The 13,449-nt window shown below is 41.0% G+C and overlaps 1 protein-coding gene across 1 annotated transcript in view; it reads left to right on the top strand.

Moving 5' to 3' along the window:
* KLHL1 (kelch like family member 1) overlaps positions 1 to 13,449 on the top strand; it is a 544,736-nt gene that overhangs the window by 509,480 nt on the left and 21,807 nt on the right. The window contains exon 8 of the mRNA XM_033949988.1: positions 12,508 to 12,670. Within this exon, the coding sequence (XP_033805879.1) occupies positions 12,508 to 12,670 (163 nt within the window). The remainder of the gene's footprint in view (positions 1 to 12,507; positions 12,671 to 13,449) is intronic.

Below are 13,449 nucleotides of genomic sequence, written 5' to 3'. Positions count from 1 at the left end.
ATACACATAAAATTTAGGCATGATCCCAGGCATAAATGTTAACAATTATTGGTGCTAATTTAAATTAAGATCCCAATTATCAATGCTAATTACACATACAAAGTGGTCATTTTAGCACTTTTTAGTGAATTGGGGAGATTATGCCTTATGAACTCCAGAATGAGGCTGTCTTGGGAACAATGCATGTAGGGAGATGAGCACTAGCAATCCACGGAAGAATATATAAAGTATGCACATCTGAGGGCAAGTGTAAATATGTGTATGGTTTTTTTCTGTGAGATAATCTTATGCCTACTTTCCCTTTTAACATTTGTCTTGCTTTTGCACATTCTTGTTTCATAAGTTAAAAGACCTCTTAGTAAAGTGCTTTCACTATTGCTAAGTGAAGGCATATATCCTTACACATTTCAAAACAATAGTAACATGCATAAGACATTCATACCTTCTTTGGAAATTCAGTGTAAATGTTTAGTTTCTCAATATGCCTCTATAATACCCTCCCCCACCCCCCTCCGAAGAATATTTCTTTTCTGTGAACCCAGCAATGAGCACATTCTGAAAATACATACATGTTCTGAGGTGACTAAGAAATCTATTTATCTGGATAAGGCCAACTTAGGCAGCTTAACTCTATTTTTGCTTATCAACTGGTGCATATCTCTTTGAAATATATCCCAAACGGGAATGAGCAAGGAGAAACTGATCTATGAAACTCTAATGGAACCGAAACATAGTTAGAAAAATATCTTTTTTTTTTTTTTTAAATAAATAACACCCCCCCCCCCTCCTTTACTAACGCGTAGTGTGGGTTTTTGCGCCAGCAGCAGCGGTAACTGCTCTCTCATAGGAAATCTATGAGTGTTGGAGCAGTTACCGCCACTGCCGGCGCTAAAACCCACGCTACGCATTAGTAAAGTAGGAGGACAGTTAGGATTGTACAACACAAGCTGATAACTTAATTTTTTTGTCAGCCCTAAGCTGGTGAGCTTCCATTTAAAATGCTTAGCTGATATGCTAAAACAGTTTTTCACCATGTATGTGCATGGAATGGGTGATAGATGCATGGAATAGTCTCCTGGTAGAGGTGGTGAAAACAAAGACTGTTTCTGAATTCAAGAAAGCATGGGATAGGCACATGGGATCTCTTAGGGAGAGGCAGAGATAATGGATGTGCAGATGGGCAAACCGGATGAGTTGTTTGGCTGTTATCTGCCATCGTGTTTCTATGTTCCGCATGAAGCAGGAAATCTGAGATGAGATCTCTCATTGTACTACACTTATACACTTATATCTGGAGCATTTATATGAATCAGTTTTCTTTGGTTACTGATACGTCTTTATTTTTAAGGCTGTCAGCACTGAGCATTGAAACAGAAATTAGCTACGGGTGATATCAGCCAAAGCCATATTCCAAAAACATTGACATTGGTTTAAAAGTTAACCAACCATTAAAGAACATGAGTGCAAACCTGACCTTTCAAACTTTTGTGAATAAGATGAAATGGATATGACCATACAGTATATGCTGAAGTAAACTGGAATACAGGCTCAGACATCATTGCTTATAACTGCAGCCATGCTGTTTCATAATAGTCTTTTATCATTAAATAACCTTGTCATAAATGATTTTGTTCCACCTGGGGTCTTTAATTACCACCAGACTCTATTAATGTAAGTGGATGCTATGTAGAGAAGCATGCTTTAATTAACTATTTAGGTTTAAGGCCCGGTTGCACTAAACTCTCCGATCGTCTAACGATCATCGCTAAACCATGGCTCACCACGTGGTTTTCCATGCATTCGTACATTCTCTGACTCTGCCATGCAAACGACCTCATTAATATTAGATTGAGGTCATTAATATTAAAGCAAGCCCGCCTATCAATGCCCATAACATCGCTAGAGCATGCCTTAATTCTAGCAATGGCTGCTAAGAGCCTGAAATTACCGAAAGGTCTGCCATATTTTTTTCTTTTTTTTTAATGGGCACAGATGTTGTGTGTATATTACACAACCACTAGATACCATCCTTCCCATGAGAATCACGGCCCCCCAGACACACCTACCTCCCCGCGAAGATTCTTGACAAGAGGGATGCCCACTACCTCTGTCACTGCCCTGTACCTTATTTGGAAGAAGAGAGCAGGAGGGATGCCCAATCCCTCTTGCGTCAGGCAAGCCTCTCCAAAATGGCGGGCCTTCCCCTTCCCTGAGTATCTTGGGATGCTCTGGAAGGGGCCTAATGCCCTATGTGATTCAGGCACATAAAGCCTTTCCCAGGGGGACCCTGTGAGTGGGATGTCTACCCTCACTTGTAAAAATGCAAGGAGGATGCTGGCATGGCAGTGATTCATTAGCACTACTCTTGGCCTCCTCAGCATTGTTCCTTTCCTGCAGTGTGCCCCCCTCTGATGCAACTTCCTGTTTTTACTTGGGCAGACCAAGGATTTACCCAGTTCTGAAGATATTCTGTCCATTATCTGGGTAAGCTCCCTGATTTGGGTAGCACTAGAGCAGGGTGTCCAACCTTTTGGCTTCCCTGGGCCGCATTGGCCGAAAAAAATGTTTCTGGGGCCTCACAAATGTGCAAACACTGCGGCAAGACAATAAACACCCGGGGGAAGCAGAGGAAAACACTGCATTGCCCTCGACTGGGATCGCACAAAATACTTCACGAGGCTGCATGTGGCCCTTGGGCCGCAGGTTGGACACCCCTGCACTAGAGTATATCCAAACACCAAAACAGGAGAAAAAGGTTCCTGTGCTAAAAGACAACTAGGGGAACTTCATATTAGAGATGAACCAAGAGTTTCCATAAATAAAGAGGTAATTCAAGGTTCCAATGAAAAGTATTTGAACATTTGCAGTCCACCAGCGAAAAGCAATGTTAGACCAATAAGACTTGACATAATCCACGGTTCAGCATAAGGTCTGCCTCTGGGATCACACTATCTCAAAATAACATACATAAAAAATGCACAGTATAATATCCAAAAAATTAAATAAAGACTTTTTATTGGAACCTTGCATTATTTATTTGTGGAAGGGCCTGGTTCATCCCTACTCTGAAGTCTCTGTGGCACAAGAGTATAGTCTTCCAACTCATTGAAACACACCACCTCCTCCATCACAATGAACATAAGAACATAGGAATAGCCTTACTGAGTTAGACCAATGGTCCATTAAGCCCAGTAGCCCGTTCTCATGGTGGCCAATCCAGGTCCCTAGTACTTGGCCAAATCCCAAGGAGTAGCAACATTCCATGCTACCGATCCAGAGCAAGCAGGGGCTCCCTCCATGTCTTTCTCAATAACAGACGATAGACTTTTCCTCCAGGAAATTTTCCAAACCTTTCTCAAAACCAGCTACACTATCCGCTCTTACCACAACCTCTTACAATGCATTCCAGAGTTTAACTATTCTCTGAGTGAAAAAATATTTCCTCCTATTGGTTTTAAAAGTATTTCCCTGTAACTTCATCGAGTGTCCCCTACTCTTTGTAATTTTTGACAGAGTGAAAAATCGATCCACTTGTACCCATTCTACTCCAGTCAGGATTTTGTAGACTTCAATCATATCTCCCCTCAGCCATCTCTTTTCCAAGCTGAAGAGCCATCTAACCTTTTCAGTCTTTCCTCATACGAGAGGAGTTCCATCCCTTTCATTATCTTGGTCGCTCTTCTTTGAACCTTTTCTAGTGCCACTATATCTTTCTTGAGATAAGGAGACCAGAATTAAACGCAATACTCCAGTCTTGTTAACCATTCCTTTTTTAATAATTCCTAGCATCTTGGGTTTTTTTTGGTTCCACTGCACATTGGACGGTAGATTTCATCGTATTGTCTACGACGACACCCAGATCCTTTTCTTGGGCATTTACCCCCAAGGTGGACCCTAGCATCCAGTAACTGTGATTTGGGTTATTCTTCCCAATGTGCATCACTTTGCATTTGTCCACATTAAATTTAATCTGCCACTTGGGTGCCCAGTGTTCCAATTTCCTAAGGTCTGCCTGCAATTTTTCACAATCCGAATGCGTTTTAACAACTTTGAACAGTTTAGTGTCATCCACAAATTTAATCACCTCACTTATCATTCCAATTTCCAGATCATTTATAAATAAGTTAAATAGCACTGGTCCCAGTGCAGACCCCTACGGCATTCAACTGTTTACTCTCCTCCATTGAAAAAAATGACCATTTAACCCTAACTTCTGTTTTCTATCTGATAACTATTTCCTAATCCACAACTGAACTTTGCCAACTATCCCATGACTCTAATTTTCTCAAGAGCCTCTCATGAGAAACTTTATCAAAAGCTTTCTGAAAATCTAGATACAATATATCAACTGGCTCACCTTTAACCACATGTTTATTCACACCTTCAAAGAAGTCAAGCAAATTGGTGAGGCAAGATCTCCCTCGGCTGAACCCATCCTGATTGTCTCATTAAATCATTTTTGTCTACATGTTCCACAATTTTATTGTTTATAATTGTTTCCACCATTTTGCTCAGCAGTAAAGTCAGGCTTACCGGTTTGTAATTTACCAGATCTCCCCTGGAACCCTTTTTAAAAATCGACCACCCTCCAATTTTCAGGTACTACAGACAATTTTAGCGACAGGTTACAGATTACTAACAGCAGGTCAGCAATTTCATGTTTGAGTTCTTTTAGTAGCCTTGGATGTATACCATCCGGTCCAAGTGATTTATCACTATTTAACTTGTCAATTTGGCTTAGTACATCTTCCAGATTCACCAAGATTTCTTTCAGTTCCTCCGCATCATCACCCTTGAAAACCATTTCCAGTTCAGTGTCCTTTCTAAGGAATTAATGTTCCTTCTTGGGAGTTCATGTAATACATATGATGTTCTTATTAAAGGAAGAGAAATAAACCCAGACAAGCATTCCCATATAAATAAGTGTATCTACAAGTTGTTAAAAAAAAGTTGTTGACTAAAACATAAATAAATAGCCCTGGGAGGAGAGTACCTGCAAAACTGGTTTGAAATCTTTCCAGAAGAGAGAGAAACAAAGTTCTGTTGGTTTACTTAAAGCATAAATCATTTCCTTATTTGTCACTGTAATTTTTTTATTATTTTAATTAAGAAAACTTAATTTCATTTAATTATATGGTTTCTGTAATCAATCACTTATTTAATATTTCTTAATTAATTTATAGGCTATATCCACCTTCCTTTCTTATCTGCATGAAACTGATTTATTATATGTAATTTATTACACAATGGAAACGAAAAGTACACTATGCACCATCAGAATAGGATATTCTTTGCTAACCGATAGTGAAACTTTGGTATTATGGAAAATGGGGATTTTGATAATATGCTGATTCTTTTTCTTGATGACCTAGTTACACTATGGTGTATAGGGATGATTTTAATAATTAACTTTAGGACTCCAGATACTCCAGAAGAAATGCCTTGTCTATCTTAGATTACAAAAAATTACATGTATGCGTGGTCTACTCCTCAATACACTGTCCTTACTGGGATTCCAAGATTCTATTCTCTCCTGGTTTTCATCCTATCAACCCCATCACACTTTAGGGGCATAGTCTATAAACTGTGTCCTGAATGTAGGCAGCAGTAGGCATCCTACCACTGTCAACTAGCCAATCAGGGTGCACATTTTAAAATAAAACACCCCGAGGCAGGCTTCCTACACCATAAACGTCTATCACGGTTGAGGGATATGCGTAGGGACGCTTAAGCTCACCCAAGGCTAGGCGTGCGTGTGGTTTTGCCTGGAAGTGGCCTTGGGTAAGCATAGGCAGCCCTACATGTCTCCCAAGGGTTGCAATAGGCACCTGAAATGTAGGCCAACAAAAATCTGGTCTACCTTTCAAATAGACACAGCCACTATGATGATCGTGCAAAGAAATCTCACTTACGCAATCAGCTGAGCGGGGGTGGCAGGGAACACCCTCCCCCCCCCGTGAAGTCAGGCGGCAGGAGGGATGCCCACTCCCTCCTGCCACCATCCCCCAAAGTATCCCCCACCCCAAAATAACCCCCTGTAAGAGGAGTACCCAATTCCTCCTGCTGGAACCCCCCAAGCAAACTTCTGGCAGGAGGAGTGCCCAATCACTCCTGACAGAACCACCCTGAACCCCCCCCCCCCACCCAACCGTGATAGGCAGAAAGAATGCCCACTCCCTCTTGCCAGAATATTTCCCGACCCAAAATCTCACCCCCACCCAACTGTGATAGGCAGTAGGGTTGCCCACTCCCTCCTGCCAGAATACCCCTCCATGAAACAACCCCACACCCAGTGACTGACCGACCCCCCACCCCACCCACCTGGTGACCACCCCTCCACCCGCTGCCCCCTCCCACCCAGCGATCCCCCTCTAGTATAGGCAAACTTGGGATTACTTGAAAAGAGATTGTGAATCCCTAAAACATGCCAATATTTCATAATGATAGATCGTATATGATGAGCATGAGAAGAATAGGGGAGAACACAAATAGGGGAGTCCACATCAGAGTTGTTAGTAAAAGTCCCCGAAGGGGGCCACTCAGGATGAAAATTGAGTGCCCGTTTGTAGGCTTTACGAATGAACTCGTAAGGATACCCTCTGTGGGAAAATCTCATTGGAGAAGGGCTGCATGTTGTCTGAAGGTGATAAAATCAGAGCATAACCTACGTAGTCAGAGGAACTGACCTGCAGGGATGTTATCTCTCAGTTTCTTAGGATGGTAACTGGTATAATGTAGTACGGAGTTGCAGTCAGTACTTTTCCTAAAAAGACTGGTCGAAAAGTCTGATTCAGGAGAGAACAGTCCAAAAATTGTATAGAAGTACTCCACTGAGATTGAAAAGAAATATTAGCATCAACCATATTAATATACAGGAGAAACTCCTGAAGCTCAGAGACCGTTCTGCTCCATATCATGACAACATCGTCATGTACCGTTTCTATGATATGACTTTGGAAAAATAAGAAGATGTGTAAACATATTTCTCTTTGAATTGAGTCATGTATAGGCAAGGCCAAGGAGGGAGCCACGGTTGCACCGATGGCTACCCCCTTGACCTGCAAAAAATATTCATGTTCAAAAACGAAATAGTTACACTGAACTACAAGTTGGAGCAGGGACAGGAGCATGGACAATTTTGGACCAGAAATAGAAAGGTTGTGTAAATACAGTTCTGCCACTTGCAGGGCCTCAGTCTGAGGGATATTAGTATAAAGAGAGGTGACATCCATAGTGACCAAAAGAATGGAACTATCTTGGGTATTGGGAAGAGAAGCTAACAATTCAATATAATGTTGTGAGTCACGAACATACGATGACACCTGATATACAAATTTTTGAAGATAAAAATCTACATAATGAAAGAGAGGTTCAGTAAGAGACCCCCTCCCCAAAACTATCGGGCGACTCAGAGGGCTTATAAGATTTATATGGATCTTGGGCAGGAAATATATGTAGGGAACCTGAGGATGATTATTGAACAAGAATTTAAACTCTCATGCATTAATGATTCCCTCTTCATTACACCTTCTAAGCAGATTAGATATAAAAGCTAGGAACTCCTCCGTTGGATTTCCTTCAAGTTTTAAATAAAAAGTAGAATCATCCAGTTGACGATAGGCTTCCCTCATATATTGTGATTTATCTAACACCACTAGGGTGCCCTCTTGTCAGCCCTTTTGATAGTAATGGTTGTGTCCTCCTATAAGGTTTTTATTGCCTCAGTCTGAGCTTTGGAAAGGTTCTAGTCTTCAAATTCAGATTGGCAATGTCATTAAGTACTAGATTCTCAAAGGTGCTAACTGCTGCTTCTGGAGTTCCTAGAGGCAGACAACCTGAAACTCACCGGTCATAGAGGAGAGTGACCAATGAACTGGAGAACTATCATAGCACATGTCGTTCTTCATAACACTACCAATCAAAAGCAGAAAAAATATATTAAATGAAGCTGCAAAAGATTAAATATGCACTCTGATAAAGTATTTAGGCCTGTATAGTCAGCAAAAAAGTGTGTGAAAAATTAAATAAAGTACTTATCTGAATACTGCTGAGTTGAAGGTACTCCAAACAGTACAAATGGGCTTAAAGTTCAAGTCCATCCCATAGTATCTAACAGGATCAGAGGTGAGCATCTATTCTGCTAAGTATCACTCAGTGAAGATCATAAAGTCTCTACCCTATATAGTCCATATCATATTAACAACCCTCGTGATATAAAATGTCAAAGTCTCCACTCCTCAGCTCAGGACGAGTTTCATAAGAACATAAGCAGTGCCTCTGCCGGGTCAGACCACAGGTCCATCCCGCCCAGCAGTCCGCCCCCGCGGCGGCCCAACAGGTCATGACCTGCCTTAATCACCAGAAAGGGCCCCCTTTTCCCCCTAGGTTTGTCATCGAAGTCCTATCTTCCCCTCAAAGTCCTAACCCTCCGGCCTTGCACCTGCATGACCTGGTGAGCTGTCTATACTTATGCAACACCCCAGCACCTCCCTCAGTACCCCACAATCCCCTTTTCCCTCAGGAATCCGTCCAATCCCTGTTTGAATTCCTGTACTGTACTCTGCCGGATCACTTCCTCCGGGAGCGCATTCCATACGTCCACGACCCTTTGGGTGAAGAAAAACTTCCTTGCATTTGATTTGAACCTATCCCCCTTCAGTTTCTCTGAGTGCCCCCTCGTACCTGTCGTCCCTTTTAGTCTGAAGAACTTGTCCCTGTCCACCCTCTCTAAGCCCCTAAGTATTTTGAAGGTCTCTATCATATCCCCCCTGAGCCTCCTCTTTTCTAGAGAGAAGAGCCCCAGTTTATCCAGCCTCTCAGCATATGGGCAGTTTTCCAGCCCTCTTACCAGTTTTGTTGCCCTCCTTTGGACTCTCTCAAGAATTGCCATGTCCTTCTTGAGGTGCGGCGACCAATATTGAACGCAGTATTCTAGATGTGGGCGCACCATCACTCGATACAGCGGCATGATGACTTCCCGCGTCCTGGTTGTTATGCCCCTCTTGATGATGCCCAGCATCCTGTTGGCTTTCTTCGAGGCTGCTGCACACTGTGCGGATGGTTTCATGGATGGATCCACTAGCACACCCAAGTCTCTCTCAAGTCTGGTGTCTCCCAGCAATCCCCCCCCCCCCATTTTATACTCGAACAACGTTGTTTTCTTCAAGAGGAGTGATGAAAGAGTAGATTTTCCTGCACACAGCTGAGCTCTGCATAAATTTGATAAAAACATGCTGAAAAAAATGCCATATTGACAATAATACCATCTTGACAATGAGGAAAGACTAAAAAGGTTAGGGCTCTTCAGCTTGGAAAAGAGACGGCTGAGGGAAGATATGACTAAAGTCTACAAAATCTTGAGGAGTAGAATAGGTACAAGTGGATTGATTTTTCACTCCATCAAAAATTACAAAGACTAGGGGGACACTCGATGAAGTTACAGGGAAAAACTTTTAAAACCAATAGGAGGAAATATTTTTTTCAATCAGAGAATAGATAAGCTATGGAATGCATTACCAGAGGTTACGGTAAGATCAGATAGCGTAGCTGGTTTTAAGAAGGGTTTGGACAATTTCCTGGAGGAAAAGTCCATAGTCTGTTATTGTGAAAGACATGGGGGAAGCCACTGCTTCCCTGGATTGGTAGCATGGAATATTGCTACTCCTTTGGTTTTGGCCAGGTACTAATGACCTGGATTGGCCACCATAAGAACAGGCTAGTGGGTTTGATGGATCGTTGGTCTGAACCAGTAAGGCTATTCTTATGTTAATTTGGTATGTTTAACTTACAAACATGAACTATCCACTGCAGAGACATGTGGGCATCTTAAGGGTTGCATTAAAATTTGAATCCCAGTTCAGAAATTTCAGAAATACATGAAAGAACATAGAACATCCACTTGGTAACATTATGCAACTTGAATATTAAGCTTTTGTTTTTTTTATTCCACTTTGGTTTAAGAACATTCCTGAATTACTTGTGTTGGTAAATGTTTACAATTATTTAACCAGTCAGAAATGGCCGTTAACCAGTTAAATCATATGTTCCAGGCTATCTACTCATTTTCAGCAACACTTAATTGGTTATTGCTGCTGAAAATTAATGGTTAGTATCTAAATGAAAACCAGCTATTTGGGGGGCATTCTGGAGGCAGATTCAGCACTTAACCAGTCAGGGTAACCGCATAAATGGGACTGCATACAAAAAACAATCGAATCTGATTTTTATATACTGTTATTATCCTCATGGCCAGTTAATTTCTGAATAACTGGTGCCGCATAAACCGGATATTCAGTGTCAAAGTCTGGATATGGCCCGGCATTGAATATATGAGACTAACACCAGTGGCCGTCAACAAAACATTCACCATTACCAGCTGAATATTTACCTCATCCTGCATAAATTTGACTGGAAAAATAAACAACACCCTATATCTATAAGAACATAAGAATAGACTTACTGGGTAAGACCTATGGTCCTTCTAGCCTAGTATCCCATCTTCATGGAAGCCAATCCAAGTCACAAGTACCTGGCAAAATCCCAAATAGCAGCAGCATTCCATGCCACCAATCCAGGACAAGTAGTGCCTTCCTCTATGTCTATCTCAACAGCAGACTATGGACTTTTCCTCCAGGAACTTATCCAAACCTTTTTTAAAACATTCTACATTAACCGCTCTTACCACATCCTCTGGCAACGCATTCCAGATCTTAACTATTGAATAATATTCTTAAGTCAATAGAAACAATAAAGAATTTGAACTATAAGACTATTTCATCCATCATACCTTCATTGTATGCAATGGTGGTTCCTCCTCCACAGCCTTCCCGCTACCAATTGGTGTACCTCAAGGCTATGTCCTGGGACCACTCCTTTTCTCAATCTACACTTGCTCGCTGTTTTGTACAGTTTCTTAACTATGTAAACCACATTGATCTGGAAGGTTTTGCGGTCTAGAAATGCATTTTAATATAATATAATGATCTCCTCCCATGGCTTCCAGTATCACCTCTATGCTGATGACTCCCAGATCTACCTCTCTGTACCAAATATCTCTACTGAAACCCAGACCAAAGTCTCAGCCTACCTGTCTGACATTGCCGCCTGGATGTCTCACCGCCACCTAAAATTGAATGTGGCTAAAATCTTCCAGCCTACACCTACCTCCCTCGTTCTACGTTTCTCTGGACAACACTCTCATCCTTCTTGTTTTGTCTGCTTGTAATCGCAGAGTCATCTTTGACTCCTCTCTCTCCTTCACTGGCCAGATACATCATATCGCTAAAACCTGCCGCTTCTTCCTCTATAATGTTACCAAAATCTGACCCTTCCTCTCTGAGCACACTACCAAAACACCTATCCACACCCTCATCACCTCGTACTTAAACTATTGCAACTCGCTACTCTTAGGCCTTCCATTTAGAAATTCTATGAGTGTCAGAGCATTTACTGCTCTGGCTCATGCTAAAAACCTCTAGCGCAGCTTGATAAAAGGGGCCCTTAGAGTGCTACTCTATAAGGGCATGCTATAACATGGAACTGGAAGGGGGTATACACATGGACAGAGCATGGGTAAGACACATAAGTTATGTATTCTCTTGCTATATATCTTAGGCCTACATATAGCTGATGTAATTGTATGGAATTAGATTGAAGCTGCACCAATACCGGGTAACGCAAATATTGTATAATGACATATTTTATTTTAATATCTTTGGAATGCTTTGCCTCTAAGTCTAATAATGGGTCCATCCTATCTAATGTTTAGTACAAATTTGAAGACTTCATTATTTAAAGTATCTTTGAATAATGACTAAGAACTGTTATGTTGTTTTTCTATTCGCTTATTGTATTTTATTAGCTGTTTGTAATCCTTCAAGTCTTATTGTGAACCACTTCGAGCCCTGCAATGATACAGAGAAGATGCAGTATACAGTATAAGACGAAAGATTAGGTTAGAGTATAGAATGACATCTCACTATACTACACTGGGGTAACTAAAAAGAGATACCCACTCATAAAATTGCTACCTATATGGGTATTTGCAGAACATTTAAGTGTCATTCTAGCATTTACAAATGTAAGTATGCACATATGTGTGTAAATAATAAAGTCATATTTGCAATATTTTTGCAAGTGACGTGCACATAAATGTGAACGCCTAGGTTATAAAAGTTCCCTTCATATAAGAAAGTTCCCCACCACACCACCATTTCAGTCTCCTAACCTTGGTAATACATCTTGTCAAGTAATAAAAGCTGCAGAATAGAAGCACTTGGAGGAAGATGGACTGAGGGAATTCTCTGTACTAGTAGAAAGTGTGGTTATTGGAAAAAAGACAGAAAGAGAAAGGTAGAATGGTGCTTTAAATAGAAGATGGTTCATGTGAATATCATAGTGTCTTTGGTTACAAAGACCCTAATTGGCAGATGGTTATATTTTTACATGATGATTCTTCTGCTGCTGAACTTAACAGAATAAATAAGTTGTATTTTCTCTCCTTTATAGGAGTTACAGTACTTGAAGGCCCTATATATGCTGTGGGTGGTCACGATGGCTGGAGCTATCTAAATACAGTAGAACGTTGGGATCCTCAAAGCCAGCAATGGACATATGTTGCAAGTATGTCTACCGCCAGAAGCACTGTTGGAGTAGCAGCATTAAATGGCAAGTGAGTAGGGTAAACCTGTAATTGTCAAAACTATCTGTAATAGCTTTTGCAATATATAATTATATATATATATAGAAGATCCAGTAGAGTCAAGCTACCAAACCTCTTCTTAGGCTTCAAGACAAACAAAACATTAAAGACCTTTAACATTAAACACTGCAAATGTTACCTGCTCCCCTGCTGCCTGGTCTTTTCAATCCCTCATCAATAGCAGGACCTAAGAAAATTTCTCTGATTTCAAACATTCTTCGTCCACCTCTTAACTCCCATTTAACCCTTCTGCAAGTTCTTGACTTCAGGTTTAACTGAACATAAACGGAAGATGAAACTACAAACCTTGTATTCAAAATATTTATGCTCCTAAATTGGCATCTTTTAAAAATTACCAGGGCTGAATGCCTTAAAATTTCAGTAAGCCTTTAAAATTTAGAGCATAAAATGTAGATGGCAACAAGGGCAGATTTAAAGTGAGGAAAAATGTTAAGAACTTAGATATTCAGAACAATTTAAATAAGCAAGAGTAGTTTCTACCCAGTCAAATTATGGTAAGTGGGCCATTCCCAAAATGTCAACTGCACTTAACTGTACAGTGCCAGTGCAGGCCAAGAGCAGTATGGGGCAGCATCAGGATTTACCCAATTAAAGACATATTCTGTAATTGGGTGCCTAAAAAGATGCACCTGCAAGGTGGAATGCCATAATGGACACCCATGAAATTATGGAGGCACCTACAAAGTGACATCCGCATCCTTTGGACGTCCATGTGCCAATTATTGCTC

Source organism: Geotrypetes seraphini, chromosome 6 (assembly GCF_902459505.1).
Source record: "Geotrypetes seraphini chromosome 6, aGeoSer1.1, whole genome shotgun sequence".
Lineage (NCBI taxonomy): Eukaryota > Metazoa > Chordata > Amphibia > Gymnophiona > Dermophiidae > Geotrypetes > Geotrypetes seraphini.
Note: the sequence above shows the minus strand (reverse complement) of the source record. Positions and strands in the feature narration are given on the sequence as shown.